The following is a 21,886-nucleotide window of genomic DNA, read 5'->3' as shown; positions in this document are numbered from 1 at the left end:
AAAATCTTCAAAAGGTTTAAAACCACATTAGGGAGAAGTTTGCACTCTATGTTGGCGCATTAACCTCACGCAGCCAAAATTCATAACATTTTAATTAAAAAATAACAACAGCCCAATTGAAACCTTGTGAAAGAATTAAGTAGTGCTAAAAAAGCTGCACATTTACTGTACATGTGGTCAAAAATAACGCCTTTCAGGTAAAGTGTGCATACTGTGCTGAATACAAAATTTGCATCATTCACATTATATGCATCACCTAAGATACACATGAAGCCAACAAATAATTCAAGCTTGAAATGTCAAAAAAGGACCACAAGGACACGGACTGTTTAACGTATGAAAGTATGTAGTGCCATAAGGGCATTTTGCTTTCAAATGAAAGATAAATTGCATTTCAACTGCTCTGCAACCCTCACTTCCTGCACTTTCTCAAATGTGCTGTTCTGTGTTAATCAAACTGAGAGCAGTGTCGAGCTTGATTTATATCAGTAAACCCTGATCCTCTAAGTCAGAAACTAACACAAAAAAAAAACCAGTGGGCCGGAAATCCGTACAATTCTTGAATTGAATATGCTTTTACAGACTTGTACAGACTTTTACAATAAAAATACATGAATCATTTTATACTTTTCCTAACTAAATAAAGATATTAAACAAATGTATTTAATTTTACCTAATTTCTTTTATGCTTTCAATAATCAATAATATGGTTCAATAATAAACCATTTAATGAAAGACCAAAGGGAGATCTTAACACTTCTTTTTAGCTGACAACACATTTACAAACTATGATCACTATGAATCTGTGAAGATAATTAAGTTAAAAACAGCAAAATGTAAACACAAAATAAGTTTCAAAAAGTCTACATGATTAAATTTAACCTAAATTTAATAGGTGTTTCTCAACCACGTTCCTGGGGGACCAACAGCTCTGCACATTAACCATGTCTCCTTAACCAAACACACATGATTTTGATCATCAGCTCATTAGCAGAGACTAAAAGGCCTGTAAAGGGTGTGACAGACAAAGGAGACATCCAAAACATGGTGGTCCTCCAGGAACGTGGTTGAGAAACACAGCTATAGGTGAATTGAATAAGATAAATTGGCCGTAGTGTATGTGTGTGAATGTCAGTGTGTATGGATGTTTCCCAGTACTGGGTTTCAGCTGGAAGGGCATCCGCTATGTAAAACATATGCTGGATAAGTTAGCGGTTCATTCCGCTGTGGCGACCCAGATGAATAAAGGGATTAAGCTGAAGGAAATGAATGAATGAATGAATGAATGAATGAATGAATGAATATTTTGAAAAATGAGTTCAGGAATAAAAGGCATTTTACAATTTCAGCATTGTTAATCGGACAGCTGTAATGTGAGAAACCAGAGCTGAACACCTGACTGCATGTAGGGAAGTGCAATGCTACATGGCATCCTCTTTATTTATATTGTCTTTCCCTACAAGGTACACAAACTTTTCAGCTTTTTAAAATCTCAGTTTTTCCTACATGCAATCTAATTGATTTACTCTTTTAAACATGTGTCAGGTCTCTGACGCGCAGCCATCCATCACAGCGCAGCAGCAGCTGAGACTCATTGAGTCGTGATGCAGCTCTGCTGGGCGACAGGGGGTCTTAGCTTGTCAGCACCAGCAATTCGGCAGAGATAGAAGTGAGAAACCCCTGCACCGGTCAGTCCCAGCTTAAATCCAATAATACAAATTTCATAAAATACTTACATTTTGTCATGAGACTAGGATGAGATTAGATGGTTAAAGCAGCATTAGCAATTGTTGGTAAATGTCGCAACTAAGGTTTTGCGATAGCATGATAGCATATCTGTTCTGTTAATGTGCAAGCGGAAAATTTATATTTAAAAAATAATAATAATAATAATAAATAAACATCTCGGGTGCACAAAATAAGTCTATTATAAAGCAATCAGAATGAGCCTATAATTAAATGATGAAAGCTGAAAATAGCTTATGATAGGATATGATATAGTTTAGTTTTTCAAAGACAACCCATAAGTGAATTACCTATAGCTGTCAAATACAATAGAAATGCACATCTTGGCTGTAGTCCCACAAGCAGTCAGTTATGCCTATAGTGAAAGTAAATAGTTGAAAGACATTATCAGCGAGATCTTAAGGTCACAGCAACCTCATAAACTGACTATGCAGCTTATAATAGTCAAACAATACAGTCTATCCATCCATCCAACCATTCATCCATCTACCTATCTACTCAGCTATCTATCTATCTATCTATCTATCTATCTATCTATCTATCTATCTATCTATCTATCTATCTATCTATCTATCTATCTATCTATCTATCTATCTATCTATCTATCTATCTATCTATCTATCTCTCTATCTATCTATCTATCTATCTATCTATCTATCTACACACTGTATATTAATAAGTGATATGTACAGTATGCAGTGTTGATAAAAGCGAGTCCGCAAGTAATATGTCATAAGCAAGAATAAGAATTCTTTGGAATATCAGCATGTAATTACACATGAGATCCTGATTTTATAGTTATAACAGTTCAAAAACTGTTTTTGAGTATTGACAGTAGGCCTGGGCCAATAAACGATATTATATTGAATTGCGATTATATGTCAATAACAATGATAAGCTCTGAACTTTTTTTACTCTATATTGAGTTAAGAGCCAGTCACACAGCAGAAATATGCAACAACAGGAATCTAAAAGTGTGTTGATATTAGAGAGGTTTCAAATTTTTGGTCACCGACAAATTAATCGGTTGAAAATGTTATGCCATTTAATGGACCCTCTCATTTTTGTGGCTTCAGTCATTGTTGGGGTACTTTTTAAATCTGGAAGAATTAACAATTTAAATCGAAATCTATATCGTTATCGTTCAATATGGAAAATAATTATCGAGATTGCAGTTTTGCCATATCGCCTAGCCCTAATTGAGAGGGTTACATTTTAGTCAAATAATGGTCTTTTCCTACATTGAAAATGGTCCCAAACAAAGCAGAAGTCTTGTTCATCTTCTTAATTCCAAACAATTGTGTGCTGCATCGTCAGAGTAGAAGCTGTTTACACTTGTTACTAAGTAACAGACTGCAAAATGGTGGGCTACCCTTTCTTGCCTGCCTCGCTTTCTTTTTCTTTTGGATTTTGTAAATGTAGTTTTAAAGAACAGTACAAGCCAGTATTTGTGACCAGTGTAATTTAAAAGTTGAAATAAAGAAGAGGAGAGGCAACTTCAGCTGAAGGCTAGAGGAAATGGGATTCTAACTCACGCTGCTTGTAATACATCAATTAAGCTCGCCAAGGAAAACCAGAAATTCATTCATTTTTCTTCAGCTCAGTCCCTTTATTCATCAGGAGTCGCCACTGCGGAATAAACCGCCAACTTATCCAGCATATGTTTTACACAGTGGATGCCCTTTCAGCTGCAACCCAGTACTGGGAAACACCCATACACTCTCACATTCACACACATACACAAAGGCCAATTTAGCTTATTCAATTCATCTATACATGTCTTTAACTGTGAGGAAAACCGGAGCACTCTGAGGAAACCCACATGCAACATGCATGTGCAAACTCCACACAGAAATGCCAACTGACCCAGCCGGGACTCAAACCACCGACCTTCTTGCTGTGAGGCAACAGTGCTAACCCCTGAGCCACCATGTCACCCAAAAACCAGACAGTAAACACATAGACAATGTAGCGGATTCATATGGGACTTGGAGCTGTGCATCGATGGATTTGCTCTTCAGTGTTTGGACTTTCAGCAGTGAAATTTAAACCACACTGAACTGAACTAAACCGAACTTCAACTCTGAAAACCGGACTGACACGGTTTCAATTTACTAGAACTTCAAAGGTAAGCTGCTTTGACACAATCTACATTGTAAAAGCACTGTAGAAATAAAGATGAATTGAATCAAGTGCTGTAATCTAGGATGAGTGAGTGAATGATTCAGTAATCCATTCATAAAGACGGTCACTTGCCTTGTTCCTACATGAATCAGCGGTTTTATACAAATCAAAACAAAGGGAAAACTATAGGTGGAGAAAACCTAAACTCCGCCCACAATGTGGACTTGCTGAAACCTAAACAGACTGAGCTAAATAATGTTTAATTATCATAATCAACCCCCTAAGAAGAGATGAAATTTAAAAAAAAAATTATTTGTAAAATGTGGACACGCCTAGAAGCAACTTTACAATCCATCTGCAAAAGGAAGCCATCACAAATATTTCATTACATTACGATACATTTGACCAGTAGCACAAACGTTTTAGAGGGTGCTTTAAGACTTAATTTCCCTTTAAATGTAAGGTGATCTGAAGTGATTAGTCACTGACTCAAAACATCTGCAAAACTGAACACCCGCAGGCAAATAAACAAAAAATAAAATCACACACTTCCAGGGGGTTGTGCATCATCTGAACAACTGCCACCGAGACAAATAGGAGTCCAAATGGAAAAGCCAAATACTGTACAGGAATCTTAAGAAGCAAAAGCAACATCAACCTAACCAATCCCACACAAGGAGGGCTTTAAAATCTGCCAGGGCTGAGCACCTCCGCAAACTGATAGAAAATAATCAAAACAATCCTAGATTCTTATTTAACACCATCGCTAAATTAACAAATAATCGGTCATCTTTGGAACAAAACGTTCCACCGCAAATTAGTAGTGATGACTTCATGAATTTTTTCAGTGATAAAATAGAAGGCTTTAGACAGAAAATAGGAGATATTAAACTTTCTGCACCGCCTTATACTTCAGATCCAGTAAACACGTCTCTGAATCTAAATAACCTACAGTGCTTTAAAATCATAGAACAGGAAGAGCTAGACAAAATTATAAATAGCTCTAAATCAGCTACGTGTATATTGGATCCAATTCCAACAAAGTTACTGAAAGAATTGCTACCTGTTATAGGAGAACCTCTTCTTAACATTATCAACTCTTCTTTATCTTTAGGCCATGTTCCAAATCCTTACAAGTTAGCTGTTATTAAACCTATTATTAAGAAACCACAACTGGAACCCAGCAACTTAGCTAATTATAGGCCTATTTCAAACCTTCCATTTATATCTAAAATACTAGAAAAAGTTGTTTCTGCTCAATTATGCTCCTTTCTGCAGACCAACAATGTTTTTGAAGTGTTTCAGTCAGGTTTCAGAGCTCATCACAGTACAGAAACTGCATTAGTGAAAATAACCAACGATTTACTCTTAGCTGCTGACCAAGGGTGCATCTCGCTATTAGTTCTACTCGATCTTAGTGCGGCATTTGACACCATTGACCATGGTATCCTTATTAATCGCTTAAAGTCTACAGGTGTCCAGGGACATGCCCTACAATGGTTTAAGTCATACTTATCTGACCGTTACCAGTTTGTAAATATAAATGGACAGCCTTCACAAATCAGCCCAGTAAAATACGGGGTGCCTCAAGGATCAGTTTTAGGCCCTTTACTGTTTACAATATACATGCTACCCCTGGGAGACATTATTAGAAGACATGGGATCAGCTTTCACTGCTATGCAGATGATACTCAATTATATATTTCAACTAAACCTGACGAGACGTCTAATCTGTCCAAGCTAACTGAGTGTATTAAAGATGTTAAAGACTGGATGACCAACAATTATCTTCTCTTAAACTCAGACAAAACAGAATTATTACTTATTGGGCCTAAATACTGAACACAGCAGATCTCACAACTCGACCTACAATTAGAGGGATACAAAGTTAGCGTTAGCTCTACTATAAAAGATCTGGGTGTCATATTAGACAGCAATTTAACTTTTAAAAATCATATTTCCCATGTTACAAAAACTGCTTTCTTTCATCTGAGAAATATCGCTAAGTTACGAAGTATGCTATCCATCTCAGATGCAGAAAAGCTAGTCCATGCTTTTATGACTTCTAGGCTGGACTACTGTAATGCACTGTTTGCTGGCTGCCCAGCATCCTCTATTAACAAACTTCAATTAGTACAAAATGCAGCTGCCAGAGTTCTTACCAGGTCTAGAAAATTTGATCACATCACCCCAATTTTATCCTCCTTACACTGGCTGCCTGTTAAGTTTCGTATTGAATTTAAAATATTGCTTCTTACATATAAGCTTTAAATAATCTAGCTCCTGTTTATCTAACCAATCTTCTGTCTCGCTACAATCCAACTCGCTCTTTAAGATCTCAAAACTCAGGGCTTCTGGTAGTACCTAGAATAGCAAAGTCGAGTAAAGGAGGTCGAGCCTTCTCATTTATAGCTCCTAAACTCTGGAATAGCCTTCCTGATAACGTCCGAGGCTCAGACACACTCTCCCAATTCAAAACTAGATTAAAGACCTATCTGTTCAGTAAAGCATACACTTAGTGCACCACTTAGGGGGCTTCCACACAGGTTATGCATCTTGCTGATATACACTGTGAACATCAGCTACGCTAATTATTTTCTTTATTCTCCATTTCCACCTGGGGATACTCTTCCCGAGGCCCTCAGACTATGCAGAGTCACTGATTCGATCCAAGACCAACGACGAGATGATCCCAAGGTTTCCATATCCTGGACCTGGCCGAATCCTGAACAACTACTGCGATGGTCATGGAAGAGTGGAGAACATGAGACTGATTCATGTGACGCTGCAGAGACAGACGAGTCTTCGCTGAGGCCAGCTTCCAGCCTCCGCCACTGAGACTGCAGCTCTGCACAAGACGTTTGGCCAGCGGAGAAATTAAAATGGTCGTGCCCAACTGAGTCTGGTTTCTCTCAAGGTTTTTTTTCTTCACTTCCGCCTTTAGTGAAGTTTTTTTTCCCTCTCCGCTGTCGCCACTGGCTTGCATGGTTCAGGATCTGTAGAGCTGCGCATCGATGGATTTGCTCTTCAGTATTTGGACTCTCAGTAGTGATTATTAAACCACACTGAACTGAGCTAAACTGAACTGAACTTAAACACTACAAACTGAACTACACTGTTCCTATTTACTGTGACCTTTTATGTGAAGCTGCTTTGACACAATCTACATTGTATAAGCGCTATACAAATAAAGGTGAATTGAATTGAATTGAATTGAATTGAACAAACACACACACACACACTGACTCTTCACATCACCAATTATAGACAGGTGCTCATTTGGCAAACACCATTACTTGCAAGGTCTCAAAGTGAAATGGAGACACTAAGAGAGTGGAAGACACAGATAAAGAGGTAAAGCGGGAGTGAGAAGCACTAGATTGATGTCAGTGAGCAGAAGCTCTGCAGACTGAAGCCCTGAATCAACAACATCTGTGGCGTGTAATTACAAGCAACATGATGATCGCACACACAAAGCAATGTTGTGAGAGCAACAACCAATCGATCAGTGCATATTGATCAATCCACCTTCGCTTGTTTTAACTGCGTCGCATGCCAACTATAAAACTGCCTACATCCACTAAACGAATAGAAGACTTTATATCTGTTTGAAATGTAAATGTGTTTTCAGATACAGTGCTTTACATAAATGAGTACACCCCATTTTGAAAATAATATTTTTGATTAGTTTCTTAGTGAATATGAGTAATATATATTGGTGCATTTAAACAAAACAGATTTATTAAACAGATATGACTTATATTTAATATTTTAGGGACCAAACATATTTAGAAATTCGAAAGACAATACAATTGAATTCAAGCAAAATGTTGCAAAAAAAAATAATAATTCAACTAAATTGTATTTATTTTTTGTTTCTCTTGATTTTTGCTATTTTTAAATTTGTATTTAATATATTTCCCTAACATATAAATTTGGGCTATTAATTTTTGAGCCATTATTTTAAGTTATTTTGTTAGATTAGTTCCAGATTTGGCTTCAGTACTGTCTAATCTAATGTATATGCACACATATAATATTGTAAAGCTTCCTATAGAAATGATTAATTTAAATGAGAGATTTATGGGGGGTGTACTTATATATGCTGAGCACTGTATACTACAACTTATGAATAACACACACACATAATAAGCTTCAAACACTTTATCTGATCATCTGAGGTCTTTTTGTAGAGTTTGAACAGAATTTAAATATGTTCAAATGTATGAATCAAAATTGACTTACATATAAGTGAAGTATAAGCAAGACAAAACACTAGAAGAAGAGACAGCATGCCGTTCATATCTATGGAATTCATGCACAATTTGGTCTCACAATTTTCAACACTCATCTCACACACAATAGAAAACGTAAATGCATCCTCACCTCTATAGCAAACTGTCAACCAGAGAAGTTCAAGAAACTGTCCGCCAAATTCACAAACATCCAAGCCCAACATTGTGAGTAGGCTCTTTTCCACAAAATCCCACTTACAAAAAAAATAAAAAAATCAAGGAAGTACTCTTCTCGCGGAATCTCTAAAATTCATTCAAAAAATATATATCTCTATATATTTCACAGCAGCAGCATCCCTTCTACTGCCACAAAATAAAACAAGATACCGACTCACTGGGTGTGGGTTGGCTAAAGAGAGAGCGAGCAAGAGAGAGAGAGAGAGCGAATGTGAGAGATGGAGAAAGAAAGTAAGGGAGTGAACGAATGCACAAGCGATCTGTGTGTAATCCGCGCTGGAAGACCTGGCTAAAGTGTTGCCAATGAGGCAGTGATGTGGGAACGCTATTCCAGTCTGCAGACGCTATTGATTCCACCGGCATGAGAAGCAAACCCTCCGCCTCAGTTCAACACGCCTCCCAACCCCATCACTCATTAGGCAGGAGACTGCGATGATCTCATCCTCTTCCTCACACACACACACACACACACAGTACCCTTTCCCCTCCGCTCCCTTTATTCCCTCTTCCTCACAGTTCGGCTCTCAAGAGACACTTATTATTCTTACCATCCCCCAATTTTATATCAACTATGATATTGTTTCCCCTTTTATCTGCCCTCATGCTGTCTCTCCATTGCTCTCTTTTTCTGGGGAAACATGTTAGGCGTTTTTTCTTCTTCTTTTTGTCCTCCTCTCTGGTGGAAGATGACTTTCTATCAGTTTGCTGTTTCCAATACAGCGCTCTGTCATCTCTCTCAGGGGTCATGAAGCTGTCAGAGGGACCTGTCTGAGGTTATGTTGGGTGTGCCTCTGCATTTCGCACGGCCTTGATGCGATTCCCACTGGTGGCGTCTTGCTGAGGGGGCTACTGCATTGCTGAATCTGTTTTCAAGAGGCTTGTGAAGGACATCGGTTTATTTGTGCATGTCTGGTGCAAGGCTACTGGTGCAAACAGCACTTGATCTGATGTGTGAATTAATAAGACACACACTGGATTGCGTCGTACTTAGTATAATGAAGCAATAAAGTACAAGCTCCATTTGTTGCAGTGATTTTTCCATTTGCAAAGGATGGTGCCAATTGAAATAGACCTAACTGTTGTAAAATCATTCATTGCAGTGATCTTTTGGATTTATTAGTGTTAAAGGTGCAATTGTCTTCGGAAACATTTTTGTTATGCTGGTTGAAAGTCTCTTCACACCCTGATCGCTATCTATCAATCATTATCTATCGATCATTAAATTAAGTGATCCAAATGCATTTATAAATATATATTTTAAAGTCGCAAAGAAATCACGCTATCAGGGCGTGTCTCGTTTCTGCTCTGCCTTCATCCAATCGTCAACGGTTTTTCATTTTGTTAGCAACACCCATCTTCCAACAATTCAATTGGTTCCCAAAGGAAAGAGGAACTTCTGTTTAATTGTGACTTTAATATTCCGTGGAAGCTGAAGGACCAAGAAAAGTTTGTCCAATGAAAATGTTCGGTCCGAACATTACAATGGGCTGTCCAACATGTACCTGTCTGTCAAAATATATAACCGCATACCTCTGCGCACCCTATACAAAAGCTTGTCATCTGTGCATTTACAGATGTGGTTCAGACAAAAAATGGCCGGCAAAAATTAACATCCCTTTTTTTTAAAGCTTGGAATTGTAATTACTACTGTACTATAATGTTATCTCTTTAGTGAATGTTACGTGATGTATCTGCTTGTTAAGTGTGATGTCACACGAAATGGCTTCCAGGTCCAAGCACTCTATTAAACTGTAATTGAAGACGCAAAAATTGAAGACGTTTACAAAGTCAGAATAGCCCCCCATTGATATTTCTTTAAATATTTCCCAAATGATGTTTAACAGAGCAAGGAAATTTTCGCAGTATGTCTGATAATATCTTTTCTTCTGGAGAAAGTCTTATTTTTTTATTTTGGCAAGAATAAAAGCAGTTTAAATTTTTTTAAAAACCATTTAAGGTCAAAATTATTAGCCCCTTTAAGCTAATTTTTTTCGATAGTCTACAGAAAAAAACACTGTTATACGATGACTTGCCTAATTACCTTAACCTGCCTAATTAACCTAATTAACCCAGTTAAGCTATATAGAAGTGTCTTGAAAAATATCTAGTAAAATCTTATTTACTGTCATCATGGCAAAGATAAAATAAATCAGTTATTAGAAATGAGTTATTACAACTATTATGTTTTGCATTCACCACTTGTATTTTTTTAAATATATTTATTATCTGTTTTTTGTCCTGTATCTGTAATGCTGTTGCACTGTTGAAGTTCTGTCACGAAAACAAATTCCTCGTATGTGTGAACATACCTGGAAATAAAGCTCTTTCTGATTCTGATTCTAATTTAGAAATGTGTTGAAAACATCTCTCCGTTAAACAGAAATTGGGAAAAAAAATAAACAGGGGGGCTAATAATTCATGGGGGCTAATAATTCTGACTTCAACTCCTAACCCTCTCCTAATATCCGCTGGCCAGAAAGGGATTAATGTTGTTAATTAAAAAAAGTTGTTGAAATATTGGTGTCTGTGTGATGCAGAGATTGTGTTGTGTACACCGTGATTATATATTAAATTCCCTTTAATGTGTGATATGACTAAAAAGTGGTAAACGAAACGATTATTTCTCAAATCAAATAAGTAGCGGCTTGGACCCGAAAACAGTATTCCATACATCATGACTTAACAATGGATTGTAGTGATGCTGTCTAGTGCCCGTTGTTCATGCTTTTAGGAGGCGTGGCTTTGGATGATTTGCAGGGTGGGACATAAGCAAAGACTACAGAATACACAAGTCATGTCACTCATATAGTTTTAAATGTGGAACAGTGTAAGGGTCAATATGGGGAACGAAGCCCTGCCTACAGGAAATGACTTGCCTCAAAAGGACTTTGATGTAAGCTTTCAGTGCTATCAGACTAATTTTAGCATTTTCCAAGATTGTGGCTTAACGGTTCAAACATGTGGCAAGCAAAAATCGAAGAATGAAGCAGCACGTAATTTCGGCAATAAAATAAAATTAAGGAGTTCAGAAAAGTTTGCTTTGGCAGTTAAACACCTTTACACTACTATTAGTTTGAGGTGAGGTTGTAATGGTTGATGCTGTAATGTAATCTGAGGTCAGCCTTCTTTAAAATAGAATACTGCTTTGCTTTATATTCTTCTGTTCAGTCCATCAAGATTAGACAAAAAAAAGATAATATCTACTTGAAAGCAACATTAACACAAATTTTTGAAGTTGGATATTGCATATCTGCTTGGTTTTAAACTGCCCACTGTATAAAGTACATACAGTACATACAGTACATAATGTAACATGACTTTTTTTCATGGTAGTGCCAAACTGCATCGAATATTGAATATTTGTTAAATATTCAATTTGTAATTTACATAATCATCAAAACACCACTTTCAGCATTATGGGTGGTGTTGGGATGTCTGCTACCCTAACCTAATTTCACACAGTAGGACATGTTCCTAGATGTTCCTCTATGTTGATCCTGGAACAGCATTGATGTCAGCATTAACGGATACGTTTACCATTAATGTTAAGTTAAGACTTATGGTTAGGTGTTTGAACTTCTACATGATTGCTATCCAACTATTACTCCCCTCTGAATTTAGGAATGATTTACAGTTATGGTTGGGTTTAGAGGTAGGGAATGGGTTACATTTTTGAACAAAAATGATGTTCCAGGATCAACACAGATATTAATCCAGGATCACATCGTACTTGGCAAAATTATGAAGCGCGTGTTTGCTAATGATATATCACTGAATGCGGTTAGTACTATTAACCAGTACTATTTGGTAGTTTGGTTTTTTATTTTACTAATTTGGCAACCATTTTTGGTTTGAATGAAAGTTGTGCGGAGCTCTATGTCATGTCATGTTCTTTTCTGTTTCACTTTATACAATGAAATTGTATCAAAACAGATTTAAAGAGAAAACGAGTAATAAAATAAACTTAAATCAGGTATAAAGTTTCACTGGTGTTAAATAGGTTCAGTCCATAAGACACATTCATAGTATTAGTTTACAAACCAAAGGTAACAGTGGCAAGGAACCAAAACTCCACCTGCAGAGGGAAGTGGAGAACAAACCTTGGGAGAAACCGGGCTCAGTCAGGGCACCAGTTCTCCTCTGGTCAAATGAATGAAGAGGCAGAGCTGCTGTGCATTTTTTGTCTGCATTTTAAAAGGATTTAAATGTGACTCATACAAAATGAAAGCCAACACATGCTTATAAGGTTCATAATCACAGGAAATTAAGTCAGAAGTTGTTCATTCTTGTGCAGAGCCAACTAAAACTAAATGTGTGCAGATTGAAATCATGAATTGTGTTCACATGTGGAAAAAAATGATAAATGGCAGATCATTACGCTCACCCGAAAATTTTGATTCAGTTATTAAATACTCACGCTTGTGTCGTTCCAATTAGAGTTGGGCGATGTCGACCAATTTGGCATTGTACAATGTCTAATGTGAAACATTGTGAAGGACATTTCCACAGGACTCTCTGGCATGAATAGGCAGAGTGATCTGTGTTGTTATAATTGCGTTGACAAACTTGGTTGGTAAAAAAGGTGCACAACCAACAGGAACCAACAAACAGTATCTGAGGTTTTTGCTAAAATTACTAAGTACAAGCATGAAAGCGAAAGATTGAAGCAGTGTACTGACACTGTGACACGTTACCTGATAGATTCAAAAGACAGTAGAGTCGTTAGTCGTTATAGAGACAAGATTTATAAAATATCGTGTTTAACAAATATAATGAGATGTGATCCAGAGGTACATCCTTGACAAGCTTGCATGTTTGTGTGTGTGTGGTCAAGTGATGTGTGTTTTCAGCGGTATAGTGTAGAAGGAGCAGGGCCGTGCACAGGGGGGTGGCTTGGTGGCTGGAGCCACTGCCCCTTTGCCCTCATTGGAAGAGGTGACCCTCTCAGCAGGCACTTGCTCGATCAGAACAACGCCCCCCTACCATAACCCCCCACCGGTTCTTCACTTTGCGATCGCCAGCACCCCCTCCCCCACTCTTCACTTTACAATCGACATCACCACCCCCCCCCCCCACCCCTTTTTTCACTTTGCGGTTAACCAACCACAACCCACAACCCCCACCCCACCCACTGCTCTTCACTTTGCGATCGACCAACAACCCCCCCAACCTCCTGCCCCTCCACTTTCATTCTAAAATGCCATGTTAAAACTAAGACGTATTAGTGTAAACGGGGCCGTGTGTATTTTCGCAAGCGGGTTGCTGCTTCGATGGGGCGGGGCGGAGGTTTACGATGCTGGCTCAGCATTGTGATGTCCATCGGAACCCAACTGTAGTTCCAATCCCCTGAGACCTTCACATTTACTATGGGCAATGCAATGTTTACATGTTGCAATTTTGACTCTAATGGTAAATGCATTGTATTGCCCATAGTAAACGCACACCCTGATGACCTGATAAGGAGAAGGCATTACAGAACAAAGACATTTTTACAGCACAATTGTGTTCTTGGAGCTTTGCATGACTATAGTTGAACCACTGAAGTCACATTGAACATCTCAGAAGCATTTCTGTATATGGAGGATGAGAGAGCTCTCGGATTTCATCTAAAATATCTTAATTTCATTTCTAAAGATAAACAAAGCTCTCAAGGGATTACAACGATACAAGGGTGAGTAATTAATAACTGAATTTTCATTTTTTGGTGAACTATCCCTTTAAATTTCTTTGTACTCTCCATTTAAACTGATAGCTGCCAAGAGGAAACATCTCAGATATTACAGAGGTCTCATTTGTGGTCATTCTTTCCAGCTGTGTTGGCTTCACACTGCGGTCAGCAAGCCTGTCTGGGACTCACAACTGACAGTTCTTCAAGTCAAGCAGCTCTGAACAGGGATTTGACACATTTCATAACAGATCTATCAAACTCCTGCAAGATAAAAGCACAAGTCGGCTGGTATCTGATTCTGAGCAGCCTGTGATTTCCATTGACTGCCACTGTCAAGGCATCAAAAAACTCTTCAGGGGGCTGCTTTACCATACTAGGAGAAGACAAACCCTCCTACACGCACACTTTTGACAGAAAAAGATGTCTTACTTATGATCTGCATGACTGGAAACTGTTGCACAAACAGGAAGTAACATGAGCAGGCATTTTAACTCAACCACAGTTTTCAGCTATATGGAGCTAATCACTTTCGGTGGAAATGTGCTCACAAACTGACTCTCAAAAAGGTCACTAATGTAAATAAAAATACATTAAAGCACAGTTTTGCTTAGTGTGACCAGCAAATCAGAAAAAGCCCCTTACAGCAGCTCTGTTCCACTACCTCAGGAAGTTCAGCGCAAGCCTAAGTCTGAACAACAAATGCCTCAAGAAGGAAGTGAAAGGCCTGTCTTAATCAATGCACAAAGATCTTGTTTATCGAGGTCTGCCAGTTAATATACACAGCTTCCTCTTTACGGATCTGTCAGACACGGGTGATGTTTTTGGCTGGTTCTCCAGTGACTAGCATTGAGGTTCTGCTCAAACATTTGTTTATTTGTGCGTGGGGGAATCTGAGTACAAAATAATATATATAAAAAAAAATACCAACAGAGTTCTTTTCTCTCCAAAAATCATTTTCATGCTAGCTTTCATTGGCTATTTATCAGCTCGGTGATGCACCATGACGTATGTCATCTACTGCACTCATCAATATGAGCCTAAAAGGCATAGCAAGATTTTCCCAATCATTTTACAGCCCTCTAAACCATGTCAATGAAAATGAGCTTTCAGGAGAGAAAAAAAAATCATGTCATATCCAAATTCTCCTGAGGCTGCAATAAAATAGCAATAGACCTACTCGTGCTGATGAAAGCATACCAGTTTAGTCATAAAGACACTTAATAACTCTATCATATATAGCGCAGGCTATGAGTATTTGTGAAAATTTGATTTTTTTTTTTTTTTTTTTTTTTTTTTTGTTTTTTTGTAAAGCAAGGACATTTTGTGACTGACTGATGAAATGAAGGATTGAATGGTGACAGAAAATAAATTAATTAAACTATTTAAATCAACTTTTTCATCCATGCACAAGTTAAAATACTCATTATCTAAAACTCAAATGCCAAAATAACACTGTTGTAAACTTTAACAAAAAAAAAAAAAAGCAACAAAAAAGTAAATATTGACAAGTCTTGGTGCTGTGGTTAGTTTAATAATAGTTTGATTCAGATTGGTCAATAGCCACATTCAGCAGTTCAATATTTCTGAATAATCATAAGCAAGCAAAAAAAAACTTTCATGTCATAATTCTAATTCCATACTTACCCATTTATAAATTCAAACATTTAAGTCTGACACAATCATTGATAACACATCAGTTGATTTGCTAAGGTGTCTGTGCGTTCGAGGACACAGGAGCCAGTCAGAACAGGATCTCAGTTTTGTCTTTTCGTTAAAGAGGATGTGGTTGCGCACAACCTTACCAAAAAAGTACATTAAACGTTTGATGATGAGGCTGAGACTGTATGCCATCTTGCTGGCATCAAGATAATGTAACAAATTAACATCAAAGCATAATTTACCACATACTCTAGTAAAATTAAAGTACTTATGTATAGATTTAGCTGTGTACATATAGAAATCCTGAGAATAAATCAGTTTAAATCTGTTTAAATCTCAAAGATCAGTTTAAATCTGTGGGCTACTACGAACAATTTAGCTTACACTTCAGGATGTCGTTCAGAAAGTGAAAATAAGAATCATAGAGGCTACAGCATACTGAAAATTATAATAACAATACTAAAGCTTAATTTACTTCATTACAATCAACGCCAGAATGCATTATATCGTTGTTTGCATTCTTGCATCACTTCATACTTCAGCGAAACAAACAGCTTGCAAACAAAGTTAGTAAAGTATTGAAGAAAAGTCTTACCGTCTCGTCTCGTCTTGCAGAGCAGTAGATGCGGATGTTACATGAAGAGTGTTCACTTCATGTGTATACCAGGAAATAGAGTTTACCAATCACGTCTCAACACACAGCTGCAAATAGAAACAGCAGCCAAGTGTACTTAAAATTGTTTTACGGTTTCGTAAATATCGCCATTTATGTTTGTAGCTACTTGCAACCGGACGCCGCCTTACAAAAAACGGCAACATTGTGTGAAAGAGTTCAATTACTACAAGACAAGCATGAGTGAGTGTGACAGGAATCTGTTATGTGCTGCAAAGCAAACAATCTGCTGTACGAATTTATCACACTTTGATCTAAGTAGGCTATATAGGCAATATGTCGAGTCATGATTATGAACATAATCTAGGCTACAGGCTTATTAAAATCAGTCTCGAGGTGCTTTCTGAACATTCCAGTGCCTCAGCAGATAAATCTAAACCACAGCATGTGCTTTTAAACATGCCTTGTGTTCGTACTCAACTGCTAAAATATATGACAATCTTTGCCTCAACATGTCTGTGAATTCCAAAACATGCTTTTCGACGTCGCTTGTGTTGAACAGTGCCTGCTACAAACAGCCAAATGCCATTTTATAGATGAATACATACCGCAGCATGAGCCTAAAACAACTAGGAAATCACAATGGTGAGTTTAAAGTAAAACAAAGTTGTTGTTTTGAGAGAACTCGCTTCGAGTCAAAAAAAACTTGGAAAAACAAAATTAATAATATTCCTCCTGACGATATTTCTGTGTCTTGTGACAAGTTAAATGATAAGTTTAATGGTAAATTATACTATTTATATTACGTTATTTGTGCACATTAAGATAAAGCCAGTACATGTATGATGCCTGTATTTGAAGCTTTTAATACGACTGTATAGGCATTAAAGGGGTAGTTCACCCCAAAAATCTATTTGCTGTTATTTTACTCATCTTCAGGCTATCCAAGATTATGGTGAGGTTTATATCTTTAGTAGATCTAAAACGTTTTAATTTACATTAAAGTAGATTTTAGAGTAAATTAATGTAAATATAAGTCACTTTGAAAAAGCTATACAGACAAAACAATACCAGTAGCTCCAGATGATACATTAGCTAGGTTTTATTACCCCGTGATAATGCACATTTTGAAATATTGTATGGGAAACAAAAAGGGTTTTTTTTTTTTTTTTTTATTAAAATCCCTTAATTTGCAAACAAACAAACAAACAAACAAAAAAGTGTTCAATTGATGTAGTTTTGGACTTTTTTTGGCAAAAAAGGTTTAATGCATATAATGGGAGATACAAATGCATTTGCCGAATAAACTTTGACAAACATACACTAACATAACTAATTACCATTCATTCATTTTCTCTTCAGCTTAGTCCCTTTATTATTCAGGGGTCGCCACAGCGGAATGAACCATCAACTTATCCAGCATATGTTTTACACAGCGGATGCCCTTCCAGCTGCAACCCATCACTGGGAAACACCCGTACACTCTCATTCACACACATTCACTATGGACAATTTTAGCTTACCCAATTCACCTCTGGGCCTATTCTACAATGCAGAAGTGCACTCGTTTTTGTGATTGTTTTAGAACTTTCGATTCTGCTGCATATGGGAGAAATGACTAGGAATAATTAATGGCAGAAAACGGCCAAACTACTTGCTCTACAAACAAGTATTTGCTTGACTATACAGACAAAGTGGAATAATATAATAAGAAAATATCAGTTTGCAACATCAAGCAGCATAATGAGCTGTTTTTAATGTCTTAAATTTAATAGAAGTGAATGAGGCCGGAAGTCTCGAGCCAAAAATATTTAAATGGCTGCACTGGCTCGTGCACGAAGAATAAGGTGAATAGCGCATGTCTTTGGACTTGTGAGGGAAACTGGAGCACCCAGAGGAAAGCTATATGAACACTGGGAAATGCCAATGCAAACTCCACACAGAAATGCCAACTGACCCAGCCAAGGCTCGAACCAGCGACCTTCTTGCTACCCACTGCGCCACCAGATATCTCCATTTTGCATGTCTTGTTTACTATTGGTTACTAGGTTGCCAATACTATAGTAGACTGCTCTAACAACTTGATTAGAAATGCATCTAATTATCCTTTAAAAGATTCACTTTACGTTAGGATGGTAATTAGGATGGTCAAATAAACTGTCCCATCACATAATAATGCAAATGTTGAAGATCTGTGAAAAGTATCTGACTTAGATTGTGTTTTTCAGCATTTGCTTCATATAACTCATGTAGAATTCAATATTTCTTTTTGGTGATAAATATATTTTAGTCCCAAATCAATAACCACACAAGTCAATAGGAAGATTTCTTAGTTTCCACAGGCAGATCCTGGTACTGCTGGAGTTGGGTTACAGTAGAAGAGGGATGAAGCGAGTTCAGGAATGCTGAAGAGTAGTTTAGCCCCAGGCTACAGCTTCTATCACTCTGCAAGAATTCCTGCAGAAAAGATTGTGTCACACCAGCAGGTCTCAGTCTTCTTGATTCCGTGACCCTTTAGCCTTACACAAACCTTTCACAAACCACCCATACTGGCTAAAATAGTCTTAGAGATATCTTAGCTCCGTAATTTTACCAAAGTGGATATTAAAGATATTTTCTATACATTTAAGAAACTAAAATTTCAGTCAGGTTGAAAAGTCTTGTTTCGTTTGAGTCAAAGTTTTTACTGAAGGGATTTTGGGAGTCTCTTCATCACTCCATAATTCAGAAAATACTATGAAAAAGATACATTTTTTACAATTTTTTTTGTTGTTGAATAAATTATTTTATATAATCAATTGTATGAAGATTCATTCATTTTTCTACAGCTCAGCCCCTTTATTTATAAGGGGTCACCACAGCAGAATGAACCGCCAATACTGTATATCCAGCCAAGGGCGTAGAATTGGCATGGACGGAGGGGACATGTCCCCACCAATATCCACCCATTACTGAAATGTCCCCATCAATAATTTAATCGCCTTCAAAATAAAATAATGCTCAGTCAACTCATAGTAACCTAGATGTGCTCAAAGGGTTTAATCCATAGACATACAGGTATATTATAGATAATAGGAATAAAACTGTTAAATTGTCACACACCTCTCTAAATTTCTATACATTCACACCTCCTCAAAGCCAGATTACAGTAAAATCATGTAAATTGACTTTTGCAGCATAGGACGTGCTTCATTAATTGTTATTTGTATTATTCATTCATTCATTTTCTTTTCAGCTTAGTCCCTTTATTAATCTGGGGTTACCACAGCATTATGAACCGGCAACTTATCAGCACAGGTTGTTTTGTTTTTTTTATGCAACGGATGCCCTTCCAGCAGCAACCCATCACTGGGAAACACCCATATACTCTCATTCACACACATACACTACGGACAATTTACCTTACCCAATTCACCTGTACTGCATGTCTTTGGACTTGTGGGGGAAACCGGAGCACCCGGAGGAAACCGATGCATGCAAACTCCACACAGAAATGCCAACTGACCCAGCCGAGGCTCGAACCAGCGACCTTCTTGCTGTGAGGCGAGAACGCTACCCACTGCGCTGCCTTTATTTGTATTATTAAGTGTTTAAATGTTTTTAAAAGCACAAAACAAATTTTGTGCTGTTCAATACATGCGCTCTGTACATCCCCACCAATATCAAGAGCAAATCTACGCCCTTGTACCCAGCATATGTTTTACGCAGCTGATGCCCTTCCAGCCGCAACCCAGTACTGAAAAACACCCATACACTCTTGTATGAATGAGCTTTTTACTCCATAAATACCTCTATATAATTAAAACTGAAGTTTGGTATATGTAAATGCAGCTGAAGTGAAGATTTATGATGAGGGGCAGGAGAAAAAAACTCATTGTGATAAAACAACCTTTAAAATATGATGAATAAATGATCTAACGCATAAAAACCCAAGTGCTTGAAAAATCTTGTTTTGCCTGCAGTGTCCCAGATTAATGTAGAATTAATCTTTTACTAGTGTCAGTTTGGCCTGGTTCATAAACTTTTATTTGGATTCATACCACCCCCTTCAGTTTAAAATGTGAATTACATATTCCCTATTGAATTGCTATATTGTCTATTTGTGTTATTTTATCGTTGTTTATTGAGGCTTATTTGTATTTATGTGTACATAAATGCTACTATAACTGCTAATATTGATACTAATCCATACTATATTAAATACTATTTAAAAATAAGATTGTATGCCTTTTCTTCCATAAAATCAGATTCAATCCGCCATTACAAAACGCTGAATCACTTCATCTAATCAAGAATGACTGCACACGACAATGGTGTATTTTTATTTACTTACACCTGCTGGCCTTGATTCTTCTGGTCTTTCTTTCTGGAGTGTATTAGAGGTCTGACACTCATTTTCCAGATCTACATCTGCGAGACATGATCTTTCAAATGCTGCTCAGTGCTCACCATCTCTATGTCGGGGATTTAACTAAGTTCATTAGTGTGTGGCAGAGTTCATGCCACAATGAACGTCAGCTACTCTGTTCCAGACGAAGTGCAGATGATGCTGCTGTCTTTCCTCTTTAATGCCCATATGTTGTTTTATGGTCCATATATATCAGTAAGCTAATTGAATGGATGAATGAATGAGGAATAGATGGATGAATTAAATTAAGAATAATAAAATATTAACAATTATTAAAAGTTAAAAATACATCGATAACTTATATACAAATTACTAAATGGCAACTTAACTATTTGGAAGTATTCAAAAATGACTTATTTCAGTCTATAAATGATAGATATTGACTGATGGAATTGTTTTATTTATAAAGTAATGAATATATAATAATCATTCATTCATTTTCTTTTCGGCTTAGTCCCTTTATTAATCTGTGGTCGCCACAGCAGAATGAACCGGTAACTTATGCAGCATATGTTTTTTTAAACACCCACACACACTCATCCACACACATACACTGCGGACAATTTAGCTTACCCAATTCACCTACACTGCATGTCTTTGGACTTGTGGGGGAAACCGGAGCACATGGAGGAAACCCATGCCAACATGGGGAAAACATGCAAATTCCACACAGAAATACCAACTAGCCCCGCTCAGGCTCAAACCAGCGACCTTCTTGCTGTGAAGCGACAGCACTACCCACTATGCCACCGTGACGCCCCGGTCATAATAATAATTATATTTAACTAATTGTATTCATTTAATTTAAAAGAAAGATTTTAAATATATACAAATATAAAATAATATTAATACTATTCAGTATGAAATAAAATAGACATTAAATATTAATAAAAATGACATTTGAGTAAAATTACTGTTAATAGAAACTCTATTTATTATGATAATAAATAGTATAAAAAGCCAAAACTTCATCAGTAGCAGTTTAAAGCATAATATTAACTTTTATATACATTTGCATTTCCAGTGTCATTGTTATTTGTATTCTACTCTAATGCTACAATTTGAACAGTTTTTTTTAAAGTATATTTTTATAACAATTAAATAATCAGTGTTATTTTTTGGAGTAGAATTGTTGATGCCAACTAGCTTTATAAAGATGCTAATTTTTTCCTGCAAAGGTGCTTATGTCACCATAT

General features: G+C 37.0%; 1 protein-coding gene across 2 annotated transcripts in view; it reads right to left on the bottom strand.

Moving 5' to 3' along the window:
- arhgdig (Rho GDP dissociation inhibitor (GDI) gamma) overlaps nt 1-16,373 on the bottom strand; it is a 56,263-nt gene extending 39,890 nt beyond the window's left edge. Inside the window, exon 1 of one of the 2 annotated variants that reach the window (XM_056453532.1) lies at nt 16,265-16,373. Coding sequence is in view for 1 of the 2 variants with exons in the window: in XM_056453531.1 (XP_056309506.1) it covers nt 8,257-8,329 (73 nt within the window). In the remaining variant the exon portion in view is untranslated. Of the gene's footprint in view, nt 1-8,256; nt 8,363-16,264 lie in introns of those variants that run through there. The other variant, XM_056453531.1, reaches the window with a different exon arrangement.
- Between the last annotated feature and the right edge of the window lie 5,513 nt (nt 16,374-21,886).

The sequence above is a fragment of the Danio aesculapii genome, chromosome 3, assembly GCF_903798145.1.
Source record: "Danio aesculapii chromosome 3, fDanAes4.1, whole genome shotgun sequence".
Taxonomy (NCBI): Eukaryota; Metazoa; Chordata; class Actinopteri; order Cypriniformes; family Danionidae; genus Danio; species Danio aesculapii.
Note: the sequence above shows the minus strand (reverse complement) of the source record. Positions and strands in the feature narration are given on the sequence as shown.